The sequence below is a fragment of the Vespa crabro genome, chromosome 13, assembly GCF_910589235.1.
Source record: "Vespa crabro chromosome 13, iyVesCrab1.2, whole genome shotgun sequence".
Taxonomy (NCBI): Eukaryota; Metazoa; Arthropoda; class Insecta; order Hymenoptera; family Vespidae; genus Vespa; species Vespa crabro.
The window spans coordinates 3,521,530-3,545,904 of record NC_060967.1 but is presented as its reverse complement, the minus strand read 5'-3'; the positions used below and the strand labels follow the sequence as shown (position 1 = coordinate 3,545,904).

Below are 24,375 nucleotides of genomic sequence, written 5' to 3'. Positions count from 1 at the left end.
TCTCGTTTTTAACATCAGCTAACTATTATTTTTAATGACGCATTCAACGAAAAATAAAGCATTCTGTAAATGTCGATGCCTTTTTCATCCTTATTGTAACGCCATTGTTTGTACCGGCGTTGTGTTTCTTGATTATTGAATTTTTTTTTCACTTTTACTACAACATTCTCATCTTGTGTATCGATATTGTCATTTTCTTTATCCCGTTAAACAAATTTATTACAGGTAAGTAGGATGGAATGTTTCTTTATAAGACCAATCATGATAAGATATTGGTCACTAGCGAGGGCACTGACATTCCTGTACGAGTATAGGAAAATTTGAGAAGGAAGCAAGGAACAACATTTAGATATTTCCTTAAGCGGACTTTGGTTGATCTAAAACTCGTTCGATGTAAAATGTTTCGCCGCAGTTTCTCGATTAGAATGCAAATGCGATCTACGTTGAATAAGCATAAATGAAAATTTGTATATGAATCGTATTTTCTCATATTATTGCGAACGTTCATGTTGATCTTTCCAAATTAGCATATCTATTTTATTTTCACGACGAACGGCACACCTACCTCTCATCGCGGCTGGTTTATCAATAAAGTTGCGATTTTGTTTTTTATTATAAAAACAAGCAAGAATGCCGGATTCTACAAAAAGGGGCTTATTAGTACACTCCTTGTGGACGGATCGAACAATTTATAAAATTCGATGACGTTTAAATACTTGATCATCGTCAAACTTATTCATGAAAACCGGAATCGCCACATTCCTTATAAACTTTCCTTAAAACGTACATCACTCTATACTATTGTTTTTACGAATCATTATTTATCGATTAGTAGTACAGAATGAGAAGAAGGAAGAATAGTCTGATTTCTTAGATAATGTCGTTTCGAAAATTTGTAAGGTTTGCTTACTCGAGAGATAAGAAAAATCAAAATGGAATAAAATAAACATTAAAAGAAATAATGAAGGATAGAACGTGTGATGAAAAACAGTTCTATTAGAGCAGCGAATTGGTTCGAGGCTGTTAATCTACGTAAGCAGGGAATCTGTATTTAATTAATTATAAAAGAAGGTGTGGAACCGAACTAACCAATCTGACCGGTTTGTTTATTTTCCAACCTCCTTGGAACATTTCGATTGTTAGTCGCATGCGTTGATCTTCACTCAGTGATCGAAGAACTGTTGAACATTGAGATCATCCAATTCGTTCGAAAATTTTTCTTTTATTTTTTTCTTGGATTGCAACAACTTGTTGTTGAAATTAATCGCTTTTCATTTAAACCTTTTTTCACTTTTTTTAAATAAATAAATTCTATTCAAATAAAAATAAATAAGGTACGGCGATCGAACGAAATGTCTGGTTTAAATTCGCGGGAGCGTTGGGAAGTTCTAGCGTCCTATATTGCCAAGCAAACACACAATCCTATAAGATCTATCGTGGATAACATCGTTGTCGAACCAAATCCTAACAAGAGAATGATCGCTTTGTCGATCGGTGAGTTTTATCTCGGAGTTTATTTAATTATGGGATATGATTTTTCGGAGGAAATATGTGAAAAATATTAACAAAGTTATTGTTTTTGGTCAAAAAAATAATACATTGAAAAAATATTTATTTTATGAAATTTGATATTTTATGAAGCAGGTGTAAATGATATATTGTGATGGTATTATCTGTTATGATCGTTTTGTGATCAATCGATCTGTCAGTTTCAGACCAATGCTTTTAAAACAAATTCACATATAAAAAAAAATATCTGTAGATATATTTAAATTATTGATAACCAGGTTAATTATTTCAAATGAAAAATGATTTTTAGTATAAATTTTAAGTATATATGTTGAATCATTTAGACAATATAATAGAATATAGACCTGCGCGCGTCGATTTAGACTTTGATAGGAAATCTGAAAGGATTTTAGAACAAGTACTTTATTGGTCAATTCAATAGTTTTGAAGACGATCATCTGCAATATTTTCAACTATGTCAGGAAAAATAAAGAAAATAAATTACGTTTGATGTCTGAAGGTGATCCAACGACGTTTGGAAACTTGAAACCAGCAAAGGAAGTAATCGAAGCTGTTCAAGAAAGTATTGCTTCTCAAATGTACAACGGTTATGCACCAAGTACAGGTAAAATATGGATAAATGCAGACGTATTTCCAAGAATAAGTTTTATTTACTTTTTTCTTTTATGTAGGTTATGAAAAAGCAAGAGAAGCCGTAGCCGAGTACAGTTCTTCCGATTTTGTTAAGGTAGAAGCCAAGGTATGTTTAAGTTAAAAGAGCGAGCGTGAAAGTGTACGATCGATACGATGTCGTTAAGTTTGTTTCTTTTCTATATACATATTTTTTTTGTTTGTTTTTCTACCATCGATGATATTATTTCTTGTTTGATGTTTCGATATCGAGTATCTTCATGAATATTAATAAATATTATTTCCTCGAAGCGCATTTAGTTTTTTAAGAGAAACTCATCGATATCTACCGTCTCTTTATTAATCATGCTAATTTGGAATTTTTTTGCGACATACTTTACAAATACAATTGCGTTTCATTATGACGCAAGCGTCTTGTAATTTAATTGTGCTTAGATTTTCACCTATGATATGTGTATGATGTAGATGCATATGTGATCTTTGTGATGTTAAAGAAAATAAGAAAGAGAGATCGAGAGAGAGAGAGAGAGAGAGAGAGAGAGAGAGAGATTCGTTATTAAAAATATTAGAAATATTAAATTAATAATCTTATCCTCTTAAATCATATTTCGTCATTGCTACATTCTTCTGATCTTCTTTGATAGTAGATATGCATATATGCAATAATGAATATAGATCATTATGAATTGGCTTCTAAGATGAATTTAAATTGAAAGTAAATTCTTTAATATTTCCATTCTACTTACATATATCCGCTTTTCTTCAGGATGTGATCCTGTGCAGTGGTTGCTCTTGCGCTCTCGATCTCTGCATCACTGCACTAGCACGAGAAGGACAGAACATTCTAATTCCACGTCCCGGTTTTTCTATTTATCGAACGTTAGCGGAAGGTCTGGGAATTGTGGTGAAGACTTACAATCTTTGCGTGAGTTTCTACATCGTATTAAATTGAGAATTTCAAGGGAAGAGATTATGAGATTCTATAACTTATAATAATTTATCATATATGTTAGATATACGTGATACACACGTATTTATAATAGAATTTTTTCCTACAATTTGAAATAATTCATTGTTTCATTGTGATTATATTTGCAAGATATCTACTACGGATGAAAAAAAAAGGATATCGAAAGAAAGTATTTCGGAGACTTAAAAAAGAAAAAAGAAATCATAAATATTGCAGGTATTACAACAATAGCTAGCGGGTATTACTTGCCCTGATTTTCGTATATTCTCGGCAATCACTTCCCGTTTTCCTCTCCCTTAGTGACGGGAATGAATAGCGAACTGCGTCGAATGGTAATCGAAAGGGTCCTTCTCGTCGAATTCTATTAATATTAATCGTTTGCTTTCAGCCGGAACGCAGTTGGGAAATCGATCTCGATGACCTGGAGACGAAGATCGACGAATCTACAGCAGCGATAGTTATAAACAATCCCTCGAATCCATGCGGTTCTGTGTTCAGCCGCAACCATATTCTCGATATTCTGAATATTGCTGCACGTTACTACGTGCCTATTATCGCAGACGAAATTTACGAACATATGGTGAACGTTTTTTGAATTTTATTACATGCGGTTTTTAAATACTTGGATCGTATTTCATCCATTTGTTTTATTATTTGAATATTGAAAAGATATTTAACACTAAATAATTTCAATGAATACGTTCAGATTATGAAGAAAAACCGTCGTCGGTTTTTATATCAATTCTTTGATAAATATTTTCTTTAATCTTCCTATCTATATACAGCTGGATACTGTAACGAGAACTTAGGCGTGTCCTTGTCGTGTGACGTTAGTCTCGATAATAATCATACCTTTTTGAAAAATATATCCTATGGAAGTAGTTCGCACGATATTCGATACCTAATGATAGAAAAATGGATGCGTTGAACATAAATATTCATCGATTCGTTCAACGTAAAAATTGCGCTTATACTTGAATTTTAATATCATTTTTTTTTCACTTCTTAGGTTTTTCCTGGACGGACTTTTTACTCGTTAGCTTCTCTTTCGAACGAAGTTCCTATTTTATTGTGTAGCGGTCTTGGGAAGAGGTGAGAGTCGAAGAAATTCTTAAGGGAAAATCGAACGTTCGATATATTGATCGATAATTCAATGAGTTATTCAATGATCTAACGAGTTATTCATCGACATTTTTCAGGTTTTTGGTACCAGGCTGGCGTATGGGATGGATTATCATTCACGACAAACAAAACGTTCTCGAGGGAGAGGTACGTAAAGATCGATCTTATAATAAGACCGGCAAGTTGAAATTAATTACCTACTTTTTGCGAAGCATTGTTTTCGAATCGAGGTCGTTCAAGGTACCGCGAATCTCAACTTAACTCGCTGTACGAAGCTCTAGAGTGGATCGGATTAAATTTCGTCGATAAAACTTTAAAGTTCGTCTCCTTCGAGTGTACCGACTGTCTTTCTAATTTCTCTCAGTAATTTAACTTTAACTTTAACAACTAATCTTTTTTTTAACGATAAAACGTGTATGCGTCTATCGTAATACGTAAATCTTTTTCTTTCTTTCTTTTTGTTTTTTTTTTTGGGATTCTATTCTTAAAAAGAAAAAAATTGACTACTTTTTAAAGCAAGTACATACATTTATGAAAAAATAGCGACGATTACGTTTCAGATTCGCAAGGGTTTGCAATGTTTGAGTCAGAGAATTATCGGTAGCAATACGCTTATACAGGGTGCCTTACCCGCCATATTGCAAAATACGCCCGAAAAGTTTTTCGACGACGTGATGCGTACCTTGCACGTGAGTGTTTTTATATTTTTCAACATTCTTTTTCCATATATTTTTCATCCTTATGTAATCGTGCAACTTTCATCAACATTAACAAATCAAATGTATATTTCTAGCGAATTTATTTTCTTCTTACAGATTCATTCGAAACTGTGTTATAATTGTATAGCGAAGATACCTGGCTTGAAACCGATAATGCCAGACGGTGCGATGTATATGATGGTAAGCTACGATTATGCTCGAACATCTCTTCCCAAGGATGATATAATCTCGATCATCCACATTAATGTCCAACGATAATATGGTCAATCGAATTTGATGTCCAATATTTCATTCGCATAAATTTTTAGAAATATCTTTTATTACGATTTTATTTAAAACGTTGATTTAGTTCAACCAACAAATTCTATCAATTTAGTATAGAGTTATTATTAAATAAAAGACATTTTGTCAATAAAAACTTTTCAATAGAGATAATAATTTGATTGGAAGTTGTGGAACATTTTCCAAACAATTTTTTTGTAATCCAATAAATTTTATTTTTTTAATTATCTCTATATAAATATAGTAAATAGAACGATCGATACATTGTCGAATTGATTTTCAGGTTTCTATAGACTTACCCTGCTTTCCTGAGTTTAATTCTGATCTTGAATTTGTACAACGTTTGCTTATGGAGGAGTCTGTTTTTTGTTTGCCAGGTCAGGTAAGTCCAAGAATAAATTTCATCATTTTCACATTATTTTTTTTTAAGCAATTATTTTTGTATAGTTTTATCTCAAGCAATTATTTCTATTTTAGTGTTTCGATTATCCTTCTTACATGAGATTGGTAATTACCATACCCCAAGATATGCTCGAAGAAGCGTGTCAGAGAATTCAAGAGTTTTGTTATAGACACCATTACAAAACGGCAGAAATCAATAGGAAAAATCATTTGATTAAAAATTTAAGTGAAGGTTTTTTACTGACGAATGAGGCCAAAGGAAATTGTGAGAACCTTTGATAGTTTATTTATAATGTTTACTCATGGAATATTGTACTTACGTATTATTCTTTTTCGTCCATCAAAATCAGCCTTTGAAAATTGTACGAATAAGAAACGAAGGAGCCATTGTTTGTGTATATTTTAAGCATCGAAATACATTTATAATAATTTTTAATTTTAAACACATTTACCAAATAAAATTATTGATAATAATAATAATAAATGTTGAACGTACAATACGACCGTAGGGCCAATATCTCGAAGGCATTTGTATTTTGCGTAAGACTCGAAGAATTCAAAGATCTCAGGAATGACAGGCACTTTGAAAAGCATTGGCACTTATTGTCAGAAGTAAAACAGAATTTCCGAGGCTTAAGGGAATAAATACTATAGTAGGAAACGTCTGAATCCGTAAGTAAAATCGATTGTAGTTTCGTATTCCTTTTTTGTATAAGAGCACGCTCGCTTCCAGAGAAATTCGCTTTTCGTGTCGTCGTGGTCGATCGATTGGACGTTGAATCTAATGAAGCGGCGAAGTCAATGCGAACGTGTGAGTACGACGTTTTTCAATTACGCTACGTCTCTACTACGTCCGCCGTTTAAATCGGTTCAATCGCTTTTCTTCAGCTCCTCTTCGTAATCGTCAAATTGTTGTTGATCTTTCGTGTATGATCGAGTCAAATGGAACTATTCTATTATGATCGATCATTTTAATGTAGGCGTACGTATTTCTGAATATAATAAAGCAAAATAAAGAGTAATACAATTTTGATGAAATATGACGTTTATTAAACTGTACAAATATAGATATTAACAAGAAATTTTGTTTCTGTCCAATCGTTTCTCAAAAAGGATGATATTTTAAAATATCAGAAAAAGACGATAAATTATATTAGAAGTTACGAAAAATACATTATAATTATTAGTTAGATTGATTTTAAGTCGATGATAATCATGAAATAATATCAGAGTCTGAAATGTTAAATGTATAATAGAGAGACGAGTTAATAACAAATGTTTCGATGCGAAGACTGAAATTTGTACTAGTTCGTTTAAAATTATTCGCACGATTTAGCTGAGGCACACAAATTTATCGCTTGGATTCGTGGAACTCGATTACACCTTCGACGTCTTCGATCGTTTCTTCCGGCTTCATCTCGTTAGTACGACTCGATAGGCCATTCCACTTCTCTCGTTTCTTTTCCCTTCTTCATTTTCTTTCATTCTCCAACTTCTCGAGCGAAGAAACACAAATCCTTCGGTTTTACGTTGGCACTCTTTCCATCTCGAGCATGCAACAAATTTCTTTTTCTTTTTTTTTCTTTTTTTTTTTTTGAAACATGAGCCTATATGAATAGACAGTTTTAACCATAATGCGCATTAATTTATTTAATTTTCTTCAAGGTATTGTATATCATATTCATTCATTTTTATCAATACGTTTTATCGTTAAGATAAAATTCATTTATTATCATATTCTTATGTTTTCTTATTAATTCATAGATTTATTAACATTATCAGTATTAGAGGGAAACATCGGTATGCATAGAACGTTCGCAAGGGTAACACGATTAGCTTGCTCGGAATCGAAAAGATAATTCGATATTAAACGTGCCTCTCTTGTGTTCCGCGGCCGTCATTCCTAATATCGTTACGTGACGCGTCGAATGATTTTGTTGCTGAATTTTTCCGACGAAACAGAAACTCGATCGATGGTAGTCCAATTTATTTCGTCTAGCGATTAAATTCGAAAGGTCGTTATAACTTTACTATTTCGAGTAAATCGAATCGAAGAAGATCGTAGTTTCTTCCGGCTCGCTGATCGGATCAAAAGAGATGTCAGATTTTTCAAGGGATCATCGAGTTGAATAAATTTTTACAACTAATATGATTAATATATATTTTTTATTTTCATTAACTAACTCATCGTTTATTTTATGCAGAAATTAACGTTTATTATATGTCGACCATAAAACGTATGCATTTTGGATATTGAGTTTAGTAAAAGTTTTGCCTATTTTATTTAATGAGATTTGATTCTTACAAAAAAATTATTTTTAATTTTTCGATATATCCAACAAGCGTTATATCGTATGAAATATTTTCTAGAACATAATCGACTCGTTAAATCCTTAAGCGTACGCGATTACATCTTGTGGATAAGCGAAGTAAGCGAGAAACTCGAAGCGAACGATGAAGTCAAGTTGGAGTGGATGAAATTGCAATATTCAGATATCGTTGGAGAGTAAGCTCACCTCTGAGGGAAAGATACGTATATTTCATCTTAGATGGTTCAAGTGGCCGACGTTAGGCTACCTCGACTCAATTTGAAAGAGCACAAGTGTGTTACTAAAGCTAGAATAAAGGCATCTGTTAATTTGTAACTTAAATTATATAAATAACTCTAACTCTACTATCGGGTTGGCTAATAAATAATGTCAATTAAACAAAAAAGAAGTTTTAATCAGAAAAATGTTGCTCGTAAAGTTTCATAATTTTTAAAATATCCGTGCTCTAAAACCTTCCCTTGTGTAACTAAACATTAAATGCCGGATATAAAGAAACAATTAATTTTCTGCTAAAACGAAGAAGTAAAATATATATATATATATTCTCAAATGTATGACTTTAAAATTACAATACATATATAATACAAAGGGTTAAAGGAAAGCATAAAGGCGAGCGTAACCTTTGACGTTGGAGTTGCGGATCGTGCTGCTAGAGACCGCTTGAGGAGCATGCGTGAGGTGCTCTAGAGATGGGTTTGGAGGTGGAAGTAGTGGGTTAAGTTGGTGGGGGAGTCGGCACGCCGAGTAGAACAGCCCCACCATCGTTTTACCGAACGATCCGGGAGGCTCGTGGAGGTAGTGGCCCGCGCCCCACAGCCGCGTCAACTTCGAAGCGTGTTTCTCGCTTCTAAAATTATCTTTTTTTATCTTCAACTTATTCTTTGACTCGTTTTTTGTTGTAAAAAGCGAAACGAACGAGGACGAACGAGGATACGACTTCTTAATAGTGAAGTATTTCTTCTTTCTGTTAAAAAAAAAAAAAAAAAAAAAGAAAAAAAATAGGTTGCTATATGTATTCCCATCTCTCTTTCTTATTCATTCTCTTTCTCTCTCTCTCTCCCTCTCTCTCTCTTTGTCTCTCTCCTTCTCCCTCTTTAGAAGGGAAAAGGTAGGCGCGCGAGAGAGTTTCGTCGCGTTAGGTGACGCCGTTCGCCGCGAGGTGTCGAGACGAGCGAATAGAGGGTTGCATTGAAAGGGAGTAAAAGAGAGAGCGAGAGAGAGAAAGAGAGAGAGAGAGAGCGAGAGAGAGAAAGGACAGGAGCTCTAGTGACGTCTCTCTGTGATCTCTCGTAGAGTCCTTCGGTCATTGATACGCAAGCGGAGATCCGGTAAAACCTACGCTAAAAGAGAAAAAAAAACAATTCGAAGTGGCGCGTGCGATCGACGTGCTTCAGTAAAGCCCGGCTTGGGGTGAAAGCTCGCGTCGCGGACCATCCCTGTTCATCGTGTGACACGTTCGCAGATAGAACGGACGAAAAGAATAGTGTAAGAGAACTCTGTGTCGTTGGATAGGTGCCGCTATCGTCTTCGTTCGAGCTTTTCAACCCCCGTTGATCTTCAGGAGAGGCCAGAAACGTCACCGCCCAATCATCGAGTGAGTACAACCCCTATTAACTGTTCCTGTTACTTCTCTTCTTTATTTTTTCATTTTAGAATCCAATATTTTTCTTCAATCTTCCCACTCTTTCTATTTCTCTCTCTCTCTCTCTCTCTCTCTCTCTCTTTCCTCTTTTTTTTTTCTTTCATTCTTTCTTTCCTTCTTTTTTATGTCATCGTTCAAACCTTAGAGCTTTCTCTCGGCCGATCCCCAGAACAGGTTATTGATTTTGTCGAAGTAAGGAGGCACAGGACGTACGCCCTGCGACTTTCCTTCTCCGTCGCACCCTCGCCACCCCTCGACCTCGCTTGTCCTTGATCCTTCCTCCATCACTACCTCTTATTCCTCCTCCTCCTCTTCCTCCTCCTTCTCCTCTTCCTCCTTCTCCTCCTCCTCCATCTTCTGATCCTTCTTTACTCCTCCTCTTCCTTCTCCTCATCTTTCACCTTCTTCTTTGATAGCTTGACTACCCCACGTTACGAATACGTACGTACTTTCTTAGCCTTTTTACGATTGGCAGATGATCGCAACGCGATCTCTTGTCGAGTATTTTAGGGCGCGCCTACTACCATTTCGATTTTGGCCTAGAAACTTTTTACATACTATGTTATCTTATTATCGAATCTCTTTCACGTTTTATCTTAACTCTATCGACAAAATTTTTTTCCTATAATGCCCAATTGAAGAAAATGTTTGAAAGGAAAACTGTTTTTAAAAGTCAATTTTAGATGATTAAGAATTTTTCAAATAAAACGGATAGAATACTCCACAGGAGAAGAGAGATGGAGAGAGAGAGAGAGAGAGAGAGAGAGAGAGAGAGAGAGAGAGAGAGAGAGAGAGAGAGAGATAGAGAGAGAAAGAGAATTTTTTGGTACAATTTCAAAAAATTGTATTATTTTATTCAAATATAAGATTGATGAGTTTTCTTTCGATCGAAGTTAATAAAGTGAGTTAGTGTCATTGAACCAACACGAAAGAGATACCGTAAAGGTATTATGTATCGTGTTCACGCGGTACGATGCACTCGCGAGGGAATTCCAGTGGAGGGTGAACGAGGGTTCATCGATTCTACTCGAATCTATCGTATCCTCGTTTTTCGCGACGTGATGCTTCGTAGTTGTTTCGCAAGACCACCGCCTCGTAGTAAATCGATAGGAACCACGAGACGGCGAGACAGGAGGAGAGTTTCTCTCTCTCTCTCTCTTTCTCTCTCGGTTTCTCACTCTTTCCTTCCCTTTTACTCTGTTTCCATGGGTTCTACTTTCGTCCTTAATTTAAATTCAAGGTGTATGCTAGAAATCATTTATTTGATACAAGGCTTGATTTCTGCTTTTCCAGTAAAGTTATCTTCTGTATATTAAATATCTGTATATTTAAAGTTGGTATTCCTAGTCTGTATTACATTTTATTGTTATAAATTTCATTTTAATATTAACTTTCTTAATTTGACTTAAACTTAAAGTATTATTTAATATAGTATAATTTAATATAATACTTATGGTGCTATAGTATAATTTAATGTAATATTTATGATGGAATTACTCATACGGGATTATAGAATCCGAATGAAACCACTGAAAATGTAGATATACGTATCTATGAATAAATCTAACATTAAGTGTGAGTAAATATGCATGTGAGTAAATATGCGTGTGAGTAAATAAGTACATGCGTACGCTCGCTGTCCGCGTACGATTCAATTATGCGAAATATTCGTAGGTGTACCGAATGGATATCCCTTAAATACTTGAATGATCAAGCACATTGGTGTTAATCATTTTATCTTTTGTCTTTCTTTCTTCGACATTCGTATTAAATTTAGTTTTATTTTTTATTAGAAAGTTCGTTCGATAATGACGATAAAATAGGAACGTTCTTTCTCATAGGAAGAAATCATTGTAAAAACGTAACAGGAAGGAAGAAAGAAATTTAAGAAAAGTCAACGAACCATTGTGATTTCAATGAATCGTTTCTACCTGAACGAAATTTACAATAGTAAAATAGGAACGCGACGTGATTTGGCAAAATGCCGAAGAAATATCTTAGCGATTAACTGAACGATATAAATTCTCTTTATAACTCAGGTTTCTACGTCTTGGGAAAAGAAAAATAAATTTAATGAAAAGAAACGAAGAAAATTTACGAATTAAAAACATCATATTCGATCTTTATCATTTCTTCTTATTTAATTAATTAAATTTAATAGAAATTCATGTAAAAAATGAACCTTACAACTCTCAGTGCGTTATACATTTATATGTATGTATATATATATATATATATATATATATATATATATATATATATATATATATATATATACTTACCTGTGTGATTTATTTCAACAAGAAAATGAAATGTATATGTTCACGAGAAAGAACATAAACAAAAAGCTCGTATCTTTTAAGAGCGAGCATTGGACCATATTCTCGGTAACCCAAATGTATGAAGCCTGGGTATGGCGGTAATGGCAGCAGTAATATGTTTCTCGATCATAATATAGGATTTATCGGAATGTTCTCTTTGTGCTTCGCGTAGAAATGGTTCGTGAGTACGAGGCCATTGACTCTCTCTCTCTTTCTCTCCTTCTTCTCTCCTTCCCTTCCTAAGAGAGTTGTTGGCTCTCCTCTCTACTATATACCAGTGGAAAGCCGCCAGTCCCAAAATACTTTTGAAGTAACATTCGTGAGTTAATGTATCGTCTGGATCGTTCATAATTATGTCGTTGCTCTTTGATATCAAATCCTCTTTCTCATTACATAACTGTTAATTATTGAACATAACTGTTAATTAATTGAACTTTTGCAGAATACTTTATTGTCATTAATAACTTTCTTTAGTTCCTATCTAAACTCCTCTTTATGCGATATACAAAAAATGATGAATGTTGAATATTTTCTTCTTTTGAAAAAGTTTATTCACAAAAGATGAAATAAAGAACGGAAGGGAAAGAAGCTATTTCTATGTATATATGTATATAGATTCTTTCGAAACTCGTTGAAAATGTATTTTTTCGTGGAAAATAGGTGAGGAACGTTTTACTTCGACGTGACACCATTGAGGTTGCGCGCGCAGATTCGCTTCTCTTTTGCCAATATAGACGAGATATATATTCACGAAAGCGGTTCGTTACAACAAGGCTTTCTCTCTTTCTCTCTCTCTCTTAAGCTTTTCTCTTTCCTTCACTTACTTTCCTCTTCCTTCTCTTTGAGGACTCTCTTTGCTTAAAAGAGAAACAGATACGAGTCGGTCGTTCTCTTTGTAATTCTCCAATCTCTTGTTAGCATTATTCCCCACGATTTCGGTACTTCGAGTTAGCTTTATCATAACTCAGCAATCAATTAGAACGTTTCGAATAGACCAAAGAGATGACGATTTTCAATAAGAATCCTGGAAATTGAGAAGGATCATAGTACGTGATCACTATATTCTCGATTTAATATCATATATAGCAGAGTAGTCTGGTTCGTTATCGACGAGACAATTGGTGGCGAGTGTTCTTGACACTCAGTCTTCGTCCAAGATTCATTCTATGGGACGATGTTGGCTTCTTCCTTGGCTTCACGTGGAAACGTTCGATCAATGTCGATGCTCTTTGAAGCGTGCTTTGAAACTTCTCTATTACCGATGGCCATAGTCGTTTCAAAATTATAGCTGACAAGAAGAGACCATGACGTATAACGTTAACATTTCGAAATAAATTTAAGAATATGTTCTAAAATCTTATTATACGGTCAATCTGAAATATCTACATCGCTCTTTTGTCAAATAAAATGTGGTTGCTTCTAACTCTTTTGATCCGAGAGAAAATAAAAGAGATTGACGCTCTAATAATTATTAAAAGTACTGTATGTCTCGTCTTTACTTTCTTTTCTTACTTGACACCCTTTCGATGGTCTCATCTCGTTTCGTTTTTTACGAGGACGTCGACTGCTTGCTTGGACGTAATTTCGCTCGAATCCAAGTTTAGTTATCGCTCGGAATTTCTTTCTCTTCTCCGAGGTGCTCTATTTTTTTCGTTCGTGAAAAAACAGGGAAAAAAAAGAAAAAAGAAATGGAAAAAAAGAAAGAAACCTACTACTTCGTCTCTGCTTTTCATTCTTTTCGCGGACTCTTTAATGTTCGCGTGTTGCCAGTTGTACTTGGCGTAAGATAGGTCAGAGTTCAAGTCTTCTACCTGTTCTACATTTCTTTATGAGCGATGGCGAGTTTCGAAGAATTTATATTAATTTAAGAATAGACCAAGAGAAAGGATCAAGAATTTTGTATCATTTTGATCATTTACATTTACGTATGTTTGCACAAACTATCTGTTTACTTCAAAGTTATTTTTCCCTTCTAGTATTTTTGTTATCACGCACACGACCTTTAACGAGAGTGGTAGGAATTGAGGACAAAATTTCCATAGTTTCGCGAATATTGCCTTCCGCGATCCAGCTGGGTTCCTCTTTTTGTCGTTAACGAGCCGTAGAGGACCTTTTTAGATGCAAGTGACTCGTATCTCTTTTCTCTTTCCCTTCCTTTTTCTTTTTTCGAGCGCGAGAATCCTTCGTTGAAGAGAATGGTCGTATAAAGTTCGAGGGCCTTTACCACGAATGGGCGTTCCTGGACTAGATTCTGTCGACGAGCCGTGCACTGCACCGTGTGCCATCTAATTAAGGCTCATTGTTATTTGCACACCTCTCTCTATCTTCTTCTCTATCCAAACGCAAATTCACACTTTGTCGCTTCAATCCGTCTTCGTGTTCCTATTCCATTCTAATCTCATTAATTCTATCGTTTAACTAGTTGCTCATATCGAGAAGAAGGTTTGGATTTTGCATTTACAATGTTCATTAAAAATGGTAGCAAACGTACGAATATTTTAGAAACGAAAGAATCCAGAGAGAAAGAAAATGTAGTAGTAACTGTAGAAATTATGACTTTCGAGAATCATCAAATATAAATGTATTTAATCTTTGGCAAAAGAAAAACGAGAGAAATGAGTCGTTAGAAAGTAATACTAATTAGGATGCTTCCGTTCACTAGCAATAAAGGTTTCCTGGATCGTAGGGAGCATTGAGTCTAAGGACTCGAGGGAGAAGGACCCCTATTGGTCTAGGGGTGTTCTCCCTCTTGCAGTAACGGCACGGTACAATGCAGTAAAGAAGACGAATGAATACGGCGACGGTTACGAAGGGGAAAAGTACAATTTTTCAACTAAGAAACAACTTTTCGAAATTTTAACTAAAATTTTATTCAATTTGTACAACACAAATGAATTCTATATTTCAGTTGAATCGAAACGAAGAAAGGAAGGAATTGTTTGCATATTATCGAACGAGAATTTAGGCGAGAATAGTTGACTTTACACTCGAGAAACTTCACCCTTTTCCTTGAACTTTCTACTAATGCAGATAGTAATCGCTTATGATAATATTTAACCTTGCCAATCTTGAAAAAAAAAATTCCATCGTCGAGCCATACGTTTGTATTCTTTTTTCTCTTTTTTTTTTTTTTCAAAGGAAAAAGGAAAATAGAATAAAGAAAGGTGGAACAGTTTGATGAGTTTCCTCGAATTAGACTCACCACATGCTCGACGAAATTATCGGGTATGGTTTCACGCTGCGTTGCATTGTACCATGCCGTGGCCGTCGTTTTACATATCCAGCGAGTATTATAAAGTTGGTCACGCCATATGGTGTCGATGGAGCGTGTAAAGGGTTGTCGGTACTCGAGACTCTGAAAGCTGCTTGCTAGTCCTTCACCTTGGATCTCGAGAGGTCGCCATTACAAGGAGAAGGAGACCTCGCTTCTCTTTTGTTTGAACTTCTTCGTCTCTCTCTTTCGTATGCGCATATTTCTGCAAGCGCACGTTCGCTAGGCGACGTTTCTGACAAAAGACCTTTCTCTCGCGCACCCTCCACCGCGTTATATTCCCTAGACGTTCTGTCAAAGGACGCGTTATCTTTTCCGAAAAATGCTTCTCTCTCTCTCTCTCTTTCTCTCTCTCTCTTCCTCGAGTATCCGTATTCAGTACGCTTAATGGATCGCATGTCCGGCCAATGAACGTTCGTCCTACGTCTTTTTCTATTTATCTCTCTTTCCCATGTATGAAATAACGAGTCATAGTTTTTTTTTCCCTCGAGTAATTTGATATTACTTCGCGTTTAATAGCAACAAGAGAAATTTTAACCGCTTAGAATATTCTATATTATATATGTATTTTTTACTTGTTATAAATTTTATTTTAAATTAATAGACTTTCTAAGAAATCATCGTTTCCTGGAATATTTCAGTTAAAATTTATTCGTTATTAAGTGTTCGAAAAAGTAGTATTTCTTTCTGGAAAGTTTCAACGAAGTTAACGGAAGAAAAACAGAGGAAGAAAAGTCCCTTTGTCGTAGTACGACTTCCATGAAATACGTCTCTATCCCCAGGAGGCATACTGGGCGCATCTGGCTCGGAAGTCGGTAGAGCCTGATGATTTAGACGGTCGCACGAGCGTGTCCCCTTGCGGCCTGCCTTTTCGGTGACTGTGACGGCGAACAAGATATGTCGGACGGAACGGTTTGATCCAATAAAATCGAAGGGTTTAAACCCGCATCGTTTTAAATAAGTTCATGGATAGATATTTTTTCTTTCATTTTTTTTCTTTTTTCTTTTTTTTTTTCCCGTAGAAAATGGGAAAAAGGCAAAACAAACGAGATAGGATATATAAATGTATGAATTGTCTACATGACGTTATATAGAGAGAAGAAAATTCATTCAATTGAAACATTTAGAAATAAATGTTTCTATTTAAGAGAAGAGGAATATAAAATAAAAGAATGGGGTCTGGAAAGTTCACAGATTAACTGGTTCGAGCAATAATAGAGGCGGTGTAGTAAACGTAGTAAGTGGAGCAATGGGGGGCTGGTTTAGGACGCATGCAACCGCTATCGATTGACAAGCTTCCAGCAGCACCACCGCCGACGCCACCGCCGACGCCGCCGCCGTCTCTTGGCTTTTCTCTCAATCAATTCAAGTAGTGTTCGCTCCTTCTCCTTTTTTCTTTTTCTCTTTCTCTCTTTCTATGTATACTCTCTCATTTCCTCGTATTTTCTATATAACGAGTATTTCACATCTCTTCCGTATGTCATATCTTCTAAAACTCAAAGAGATTCCCATCGTTAAGTTCGTCTATTCGTAAACTATGAATCATTATTATAAAAATATGCTGATTCGTTTGAAGAAAATTTGAAATCTCGAAAAAGATGACCTTGAACAAGGTGTTAATTAAAATATTGACCTCTTTGCATCGGACATTTTTTGTTCTTTAACATTTTTTTTTTCTATTGTCAATATTTAAAGTACTACTACAAATATCAAGCGATACACCCTGTATATATCAAAAGTACTACACGGTCTCGGAGTCGAGCCAAATGTAAGAAAAACTTGTGAGTATGTACGAATCTCCCCTTACTCTTTCCCTTTTTCACTTGGTCGCTGAGTTTCTACGTACCTAGCTACCCTTCACCCTAACTCACACGACTGTGTCCTCTACACACCACCCTCGCTGTCGTGGCTTCTCCTATCCTCTCTTTCTCTTTTACTCGAAAACTACTATATACTAGCATTCTATGTCGTCGCAGTCGCCATCGTTGCAGGATTTCCGTGAACCCCTCTGCTTTCTAGAGTTCCCCTTGTGACGAGAGATGAGAAATCTGTAGGGATGAGGAAGAGCCGTGCGCAGAAAGAAAAGAACACGTCGGTGGAATAGAGAAAGAGAGATCAACGTCCTCCGACCGACGCCCCCAAAATATTTTACAGGCTAAACTGCGCCGGCGGCCTTTGCACATTCGCACGAATCGATGTGAGAAGATCAGCCGACAAAGTTGCTCTCGTCTCGCCTTCCCCCCTTTCTCTCTCTCCTTTTTAGCACCCTTCTTACGAGAAAATATTTCAAAGTGAAAATTCTAAAAGTTATGAAAATTCTATACGTATGTGGGGAATGCTTTTTTATAAATATTTTTATTGTATATAAAAAGATATTTTTAATGTCTTTTGACATTCGTTATCATTTGCAAGTAATCAAATAAAAAACTACAGGATTTTTATCGTGATTTAATAAAATTGTTTATTTTTTTTTAAAAAGGTTATATATATTTTAATGCAACATTAGCTTATCGATCGAAGATAAGAAAGAAGCAATTTTCGATTTCCAATCGTCTCGTTTATTTCCTTTTAGTTCCCTCTCTCTCTCTCTCTCTCTACACTTCTTGAATATTTCAACATTTTTTTGATACGAAAATAACTCGTGCAAATGCACAAATAGAAACTGACATTACGAATTTCGTTAGATGAAAAATACGACGTAGGTTAAAGTCGAAGTATTAGAAAATGATACGAAAAGATTCGTTGAGAGGAAACGATCGCGTTGGAAGGTCGAACGACGTAGGCGAATACATTTGGCATATGCAAAAAAACCGTCTGTTTTTCAAATGCACGGCGCGGAATTAAATCAGAGTCTCTGCTAAAAAAGAGCTCCATTTTTTGTTCAGTGTGAAAAGGCTTAATTTATCGTCGGATGGGGTTCAGGAAAAACGTTTTTCCGACGAGAGAGAGAGAGAGAGAGAGAGAGAGAGGGAGAGGGAGAGAGAGAGAAAGAGAAAGAGGAAATATCGTTGTAAAAAGCATACAGAAAACGCACGATAAACTTTGAATATCTGTTACATGTAACATTTAATAACGACGCGCGTCTAAGTTATCTCCAATAAAAATAATACAATTTGATGGTACACGCATAAAATACGTATAAAATATAAATCGAAAGGGATAAAAGAGTTTGAGACAATTATAAATTGTGTTCTATGTACTTTATTATTTCATTTTCCATGTTGAGTTTAATATTCTCTGCTTTCATCGTCGTCGAAAGATAAAAAGGAAAAAAGATAAAGAAGGTTTAGAAATAAATATATTATATATCTATGTATATATACACATACGTAGGTACATATCTGAGTACATAGGTCATAGGTATTTCATTGTTCGTTGGATACGTAGGACGGAAGTCGCGACTGGCGAGTTGCCACAATCGAGACTGACAATGTGTGGTGTTGCAAAGAGAGGAAAGGGAGGAAAGGGAGGAAGAAAAGGAGAAAAGTCGATCGGGCGTTCCTCTTTGACGGCCGTTGTCTCCTTTTTCTTGTCACAACTCGTATAGACATATGTACATATGTATGTACATACTCTCAATCCCTCATTAACCCTTTCACGAGTCTTCCTCTTCTTCTTTCAGTCCTTATGGATATATCCTTGCTTTTTTAATGCATCCATCCTTTTGTCCATTCGAAGGAATGACGTTTCTCTTCCCTCCTTCTCTCCTTCCACCCATTCCAAGACTTTTCGTAGAAAGCATTACGTAGCTCGTTAGCATGTAACCTCAGACTCGTCTTAATTGACTCAATGGATGCCTCCTCACTCCGTCTGCTAATTTCCGACGCGATGATGAGGACGGCCAAACGGCTCTTCGAAAGGAGGAAGGAGAGAGGTTAAAAGAGAGGGAGAGAAACCGATGAGGTCAAGACCGTGCTTAGGCGGATATACTTTGCGTTTAAAGACCATTAATCCTTGTAACGTTACGTGGAGAATTCTCATTCTAAAGTTTAACTAGTTCATTAAGACATTGCAGAAATGTATAGAATAGTCCAAATTATGGGATATATATTTCTTTATTTTAATCAATTAAATATTTTCATTATATTATCGTAGATTAATAATAACTTCTATTTTCTAGTAGACTTGATAATTTTAACCGTTTACCTGAACAATTTAAATTTGCACACCTTAATATGATTAGATATAATTACCTAGTTGTATGTAAAAATAATATAAGAAATACTATATGCAAGAAAATGTCTGGACCGTAATGCGTTGAGCTCCTTGCTAATATACTAAATGAGTCGTATTTAACGTTGTCACGAGATATTTTTCTCGCTTTTCGAGATAGTAACCAACAAAGGAACATCCCTAGGGAACAATGTGCAGGATATTAAAAATTACGAGACAGGTAGTTTCTTCTTTTTTCGCTAATAAACGTTTTAAAGGACTGAAATGAATATCGCTAGTAAAATTGGTCTTCTCGGAATAAAAGGCAAACAGTTTGGTTTATCGATAAATCGTTTCAAACAAAAATCACTCGATTTGAAATGCAGAATAATTTAGCTGAATTGGCAATTCTTTATTGACTTTGGATTTTTTTTTTCGAAACTCTTGTATATAAAGACTAATAGTACAAAGGGTTTAACATACTTGTATCAATTATTTTAATATTTAATATTATTACATCGATTAACTCGATATACTCGGAGCAGGATTTATTGTAAACAACGATGAGACTTTTATTAATTATTTGAAAATGAACTTTGTTAAAATTAAAAATACGTTGGGAAGAAGATACTTTTATAATTAAAAAGGAAATGTTTCTAGAAATAGAAAGAGGGAGAAATTCATTTCAAACGTGGCCTCTATCGTTGTGCCAGATGATCCTGAGTTCATGCCCGAGGCAGGGGACGTTATAGAAATCATCAACAATGCGAGAATGTCGAGGGATTTTCATTTGAAAAAAGAAATAGTAAGAGAAGTACTTTTAAACGTTATGTTCTCTTTATTGTTTATATTTGATACTGGCAATATTACACAATTACGTAATGATACGATAGCGGTAAATTAGTATTCCTTACAAGAGAAAGTTATAATTATGAAAAAAGTAAAAACTTAAAAAAAATACACGTATATGAGTATCTCGCTTAAAAGTTATATGTCATTATAAAAGAAGAGTTAAATACGACGAATTATGAAGCAAGTCTTTCGTCTCGATCGAAACGTAAGAAAGATGAGAGAGCTCGTTTAAACTTTCGCTCGAACTTTAAGTGGTTGGTATGAGTAAGCACGGGAGACGAGTCGGCAGTCCTTTTTACGACCACAATTACGGACTTTTTCGATTCCAGAGCTCTTCCTCCGGCTACGTAGAAGATGAAAAGATTAAAACGTCACTTTAATTCGCCATGAGAATCATAGCTCGTCCACATACGTTCTCTTTCTATCGCATACACACACTCGTATATACCACCTTTCTCTATCTTTGTTTCTCAAGCTAACTTATCAATTGTATTATGCTTTTTTTTATAAATGTTGTAAAATTAATAAAATGATTTAACTGTCTTTGACCATGTCTGGAAATAAAATCGATCGTAGTAGAAATATGTACGTAGATTGAAAGATAGATAGATAGATAGATAGATAGATAGATAGATAGATAGAGAGAGAGAGAGAGAGAGAGAGAGAGAGAAAGTGAGAGAGAAAGAGAGAGAGAGAATTTCTGCATTATTCATATCGACTAGTTCTATCCTTTGCGTACGAATTCATGCATTCTAATAGTGTCTAAGATGGAAATGCGAGCAAACGATCGGCGCATAATGCAAAATCGGTATTTCCTTGAATTATATCCGTCGTATTCCGTTAATTACAATGATAATATATAGAGTATTTACATAGAATCAATCACATAAATATTACAAAGATTTAGATAAAATTTCTATTTTCGTTATGTAGTAACGAAGAAAACACTATTGTTGATGGTAAGAATGATCGAAATAATAGTATTGTTTTCGACCCGGAAGGTCAACATCGTGAAAATAAGTCGAGTAGGTTTTATTCAATGTATCGCTTTTCAGAACAGAGAGCCAGCCAATAGTAGGCCAAAGACAGTCACTTAATACGTTTCGAGGAGGGATTAGGTGTCGTGTTTCTACGGACTTAACTTGATATAATACCAGCAGCTTGGTCGAGAAGCATCCGCTCTCTTAGGTCAGTCTCAAGTCGATCTCGACTTTCGACTGTTTCGAATCCGCCAGCATTCGAGAGAAGAGAGTTCATTTTGTTTTAAGTACATATATATACATAGATATTCGTTCCCACGAATATATGAATAAGTTCATATATAGTTTAGTAAATTGATGGGGATGCCTTTACTATTAAGTTAAGTAAACTTGGAATCAATATTGAACGATGATGTAAACAACACGACCACACGGTGTATTTATCTTGGACGGTTATCAAGACGGTCATCTATGACATTCTTAAAAGTAAACATCGTAGTAGCCTTTCGTGTCCATTCGTGAAAGAGTACTTTTTATGTTGAAAGACATATTCTAACAAGTTTTAACATATTATTATGTATAACTGTGATATCTGCGTTTCAGAACACGCGTAAGTTTTCTATATATACATTACGCAAGCTTTCTTGATTTGCTTTGCAAATCACGAATAGAATACTATTAATGCATCTCATTTTACATTATCTTATATGTGTATGTGTGTGTGTGTGTGTGTGTATGTGTGTGTGTGTGTGTGTGTGTGTGTGTGTGTGTGTGTGTGTGCGTGCGTGCGTGCGTGTACGCACATTACATACATTTTATTGTACATTATAAATCATACGTGACATTGTAGATTATATAATATGTCCCATTGAGCAAATCAATATCGCAAATCATTTTGACCCATGAGTTATCGAGCGATTACGAATAAGTTCGTCGTTATATATCTTTTTTTGTGAGTTCAACGATAGAAGTACTTAAACGAGCCGCGACTGACCTCACGTCCGGTTTCTCTCGGGGCGTGAATGGAATCAAATGGAACGGAGGGTTACTAAATGACAATAGTCAACTCGTACGCGCCGGTTCTTATTTCCGGTGCAACGTTACGGACATTGTTCATCGCGTTGTCTGTCGCGCGGCAGCAATGACGAGACTCGCGTCGCTCGATGTCACCGACACGTATTGATTTCGTCTGGCAGCTGACTAGCACGAGGCTTATGTATAGTACGTACAAAGAACGGAAGAAGGGAAAGAAACGAACTTATGACGTTGAAAAGATACAAAGGACTCTGAGAGATCCGTCGCGATATTGTAACATATTGATAAACTAGTCATATGTGTTGCGTCTACAACTAACGACGATGTTATATTTTGTTTTGTGATTTTTATTTTACAGGTCGTCCTTGCACCCATGCTCTAGTGAAGGCATTACGAAGTTATCGAGAAGGAGCGGCAGAATGTGGCGATTACTCGTCTTCTGGATTCTAGCGATCAATTTGGCTAGGATCGATGGAAAAGTAGCGGTTTTACCGCATGACGTCTATCCTGGCTACGAGATAACACGATTTCACAGTGACTCGAGACAACAACCCTCGAGGTTTTGTCTTTTAGACAATGCCTTCTCCAAGTATTTCACTGTCTTGAAGAATGGCCTTGTAATGACAACATCAGAACTCGGACCGTTGCTCGATCATCATCGACCGATTGATTTGGTCGTTTTAGAGGAATTGCCCAATGGTACCGAAGCTCATGATCTCCGATTATACGTGATCAATCGTCGCCACTTGTTGACCTTCTCCCATGAACGTCTTGGCGAAGGTGAGGTAGCTGAAAATTCACCTGCAGGTACTCTGATCGAAGGATTTCCTTTATTAAGAGCACGCGGCAACTTTCCTGTTCATTATACGATATTACCCGACGAAACTGGCGAGAGAGTATTCGCTTTACGGGAAAACAATTCGGTCGATCATGGATTCAACGTTACACTTGTTAATCACGGACAAGGAATTAGAGTGGTTACTTCTAAGCCCCTCGATCGCGAAAAAAAAGAAAAATACGCGTTGGTGATACGTGCGTTTGATGGAAATTACGTGAGCAGCTCGAAAATTGGTGGATTTGTTCGCGTACTCGATGAAAATGACAATGGTCCAGTTTTTGAGAAGGACGTTTATACTTTCGAAGTTAGGCCTACGAATATCGAAGATTTGAGACAAGGTATCAACGTCCTTCCATCTTGGAAAAGATTCATGACGATAGGCAAGCTCGTTGCCAAGGATGCCGATGGAGACAAATTGGCATACAGAATGCTCACTAATACCGATTTACTCGTTGTCGTTCCTCAAACGGGCGAACTTTTACTTGCTAATGAGCCCGAGCTTGCTCCTGAAGAAGACACCGAACGTCGTTTTCTTGTCGAAGCTCATGATCTTCGTTCACCTTCGAAAATCTCAGAAAAGCCTGCTAAAGTAATCGTCAGATTTCTTACGTCGGCAAACATTATCGAACCTGAACTTCACAAGATTCGAAAGAGACGTGTTACCAGAGCTGTTAGGCCTACAAAGAAGATCGATTTTTCTGAAGCTGATGGTGACGTCGTTGGAAAAATAGCTTTTCATCTTGAGAAAGAAAACGAAAAGGAAACTTATAAGATCAGAGATGAGAACAAGTGGGTTACGGTTGGATCCAATGGATCTGTCATGGTCAAACAAAAGTGGGATTACGAAGCGCTTGGACTTGAGAAGACTATCGATTTTTGGGTTACTATAACGAACATGGGTAATTTTATACTTTTATTGCTTTTACTTGTAACTATTTATTTTATTAGGTCTATCGAAACGTTCTGTTTGTTTTATCTTTTTTATTTTTTTAAACAGATTTATTTTTTGAAACCATAGAACTTTTTAATAGACCAAATATATTATCTTTTCTTTATTATCTTCTATGATATTTATGATTGTTCAAATGGCTCAATTTTGATTTTCACTTTTGTTCAATTATTTTCTTAATTTTTAATATTTTATTTCATCTGTCGGCGTCCGAAGAGCGGTGTGCACGGTTTCCCATCGATTACCCGTGTCCATTCGAAGACGGTACAATAATTTGATTTTATTAAATGATCGCTTTCGAACAGCTCTTGAAATTCTGTCGCTTTTCTCGACAGTCTGATATACACGCG

General features: G+C 35.7%; 2 protein-coding genes across 14 annotated transcripts in view; both read left to right on the top strand.

Annotated features, from left to right (window-relative positions):
- Positions 1-17: 17 nt before the first annotated feature.
- On the top strand, positions 18-6,135 carry LOC124428879 (tyrosine aminotransferase). Of its 3 annotated transcripts, none has more exons than XM_046973496.1 (11): positions 18-225; positions 2,030-2,134; positions 2,202-2,269; positions 2,927-3,085; positions 3,519-3,710; positions 4,140-4,222; positions 4,330-4,399; positions 4,813-4,941; positions 5,068-5,151; positions 5,537-5,635; positions 5,731-6,135. In XM_046973496.1, exons 2-11 carry the CDS (start codon positions 2,107-2,109, stop codon positions 5,932-5,934), a joined length of 1,116 nt encoding a protein of 371 aa, XP_046829452.1. In that variant the 5' UTR covers positions 18-225; positions 2,030-2,106; the 3' UTR covers positions 5,935-6,135. The 3 variants fall into 3 exon arrangements, with proteins under 3 accessions (XP_046829452.1, XP_046829451.1, XP_046829450.1); XM_046973494.1 differs by lacking the exon at positions 18-225 and adding an exon at positions 1,136-1,494; XM_046973495.1 differs by lacking the exons at positions 18-225; positions 2,927-3,085 and adding an exon at positions 1,135-1,494.
- Positions 6,136-8,772: 2,637 nt separating this feature from the next.
- LOC124428874 (neural-cadherin) overlaps positions 8,773-24,375 on the top strand; it is a 74,151-nt gene continuing 58,548 nt past the window's right edge. For 7 of the 11 annotated variants that reach the window (XM_046973487.1, XM_046973488.1, XM_046973484.1 and 4 more), the window contains exons 1-4: positions 8,773-8,931; positions 9,279-9,579; positions 22,597-23,975; positions 24,242-24,289. In XM_046973487.1, coding sequence (XP_046829443.1) covers positions 22,658-23,975; positions 24,242-24,289 — 1,366 coding nt within the window. In that variant the 5' untranslated portion in view covers positions 8,773-8,931; positions 9,279-9,579; positions 22,597-22,657. Of the gene's footprint in view, positions 8,937-9,278; positions 9,580-22,243; positions 22,512-22,596; positions 23,976-24,241; positions 24,290-24,375 lie in introns of those variants that run through there. The other 4 variants (XM_046973479.1, XM_046973485.1, XM_046973480.1 and 1 more) reach the window with 4 other exon arrangements.

What these genes read in the sequence shown, in the direction of transcription:
- LOC124428879 (XM_046973494.1), top strand. Translation starts at nt 1,353, where the DNA reads ATGTCTGGTTTAAATTCGCGGGAGCGTTGGGAAGTTCTAGCGTCCTAT. An exon ending in TGTAGCGGTCTTGGGAAGAG is followed by an intron (nt 4,223 to 4,329) that starts GTGAGAGTCGAA and finishes GACATTTTTCAG; the next exon opens with GTTTTTGGTACCAGGCTGGC. An exon ending in ACGTGATGCGTACCTTGCAC is followed by an intron (nt 4,942 to 5,067) that starts GTGAGTGTTTTT and finishes TTCTTCTTACAG; the next exon opens with ATTCATTCGAAACTGTGTTA.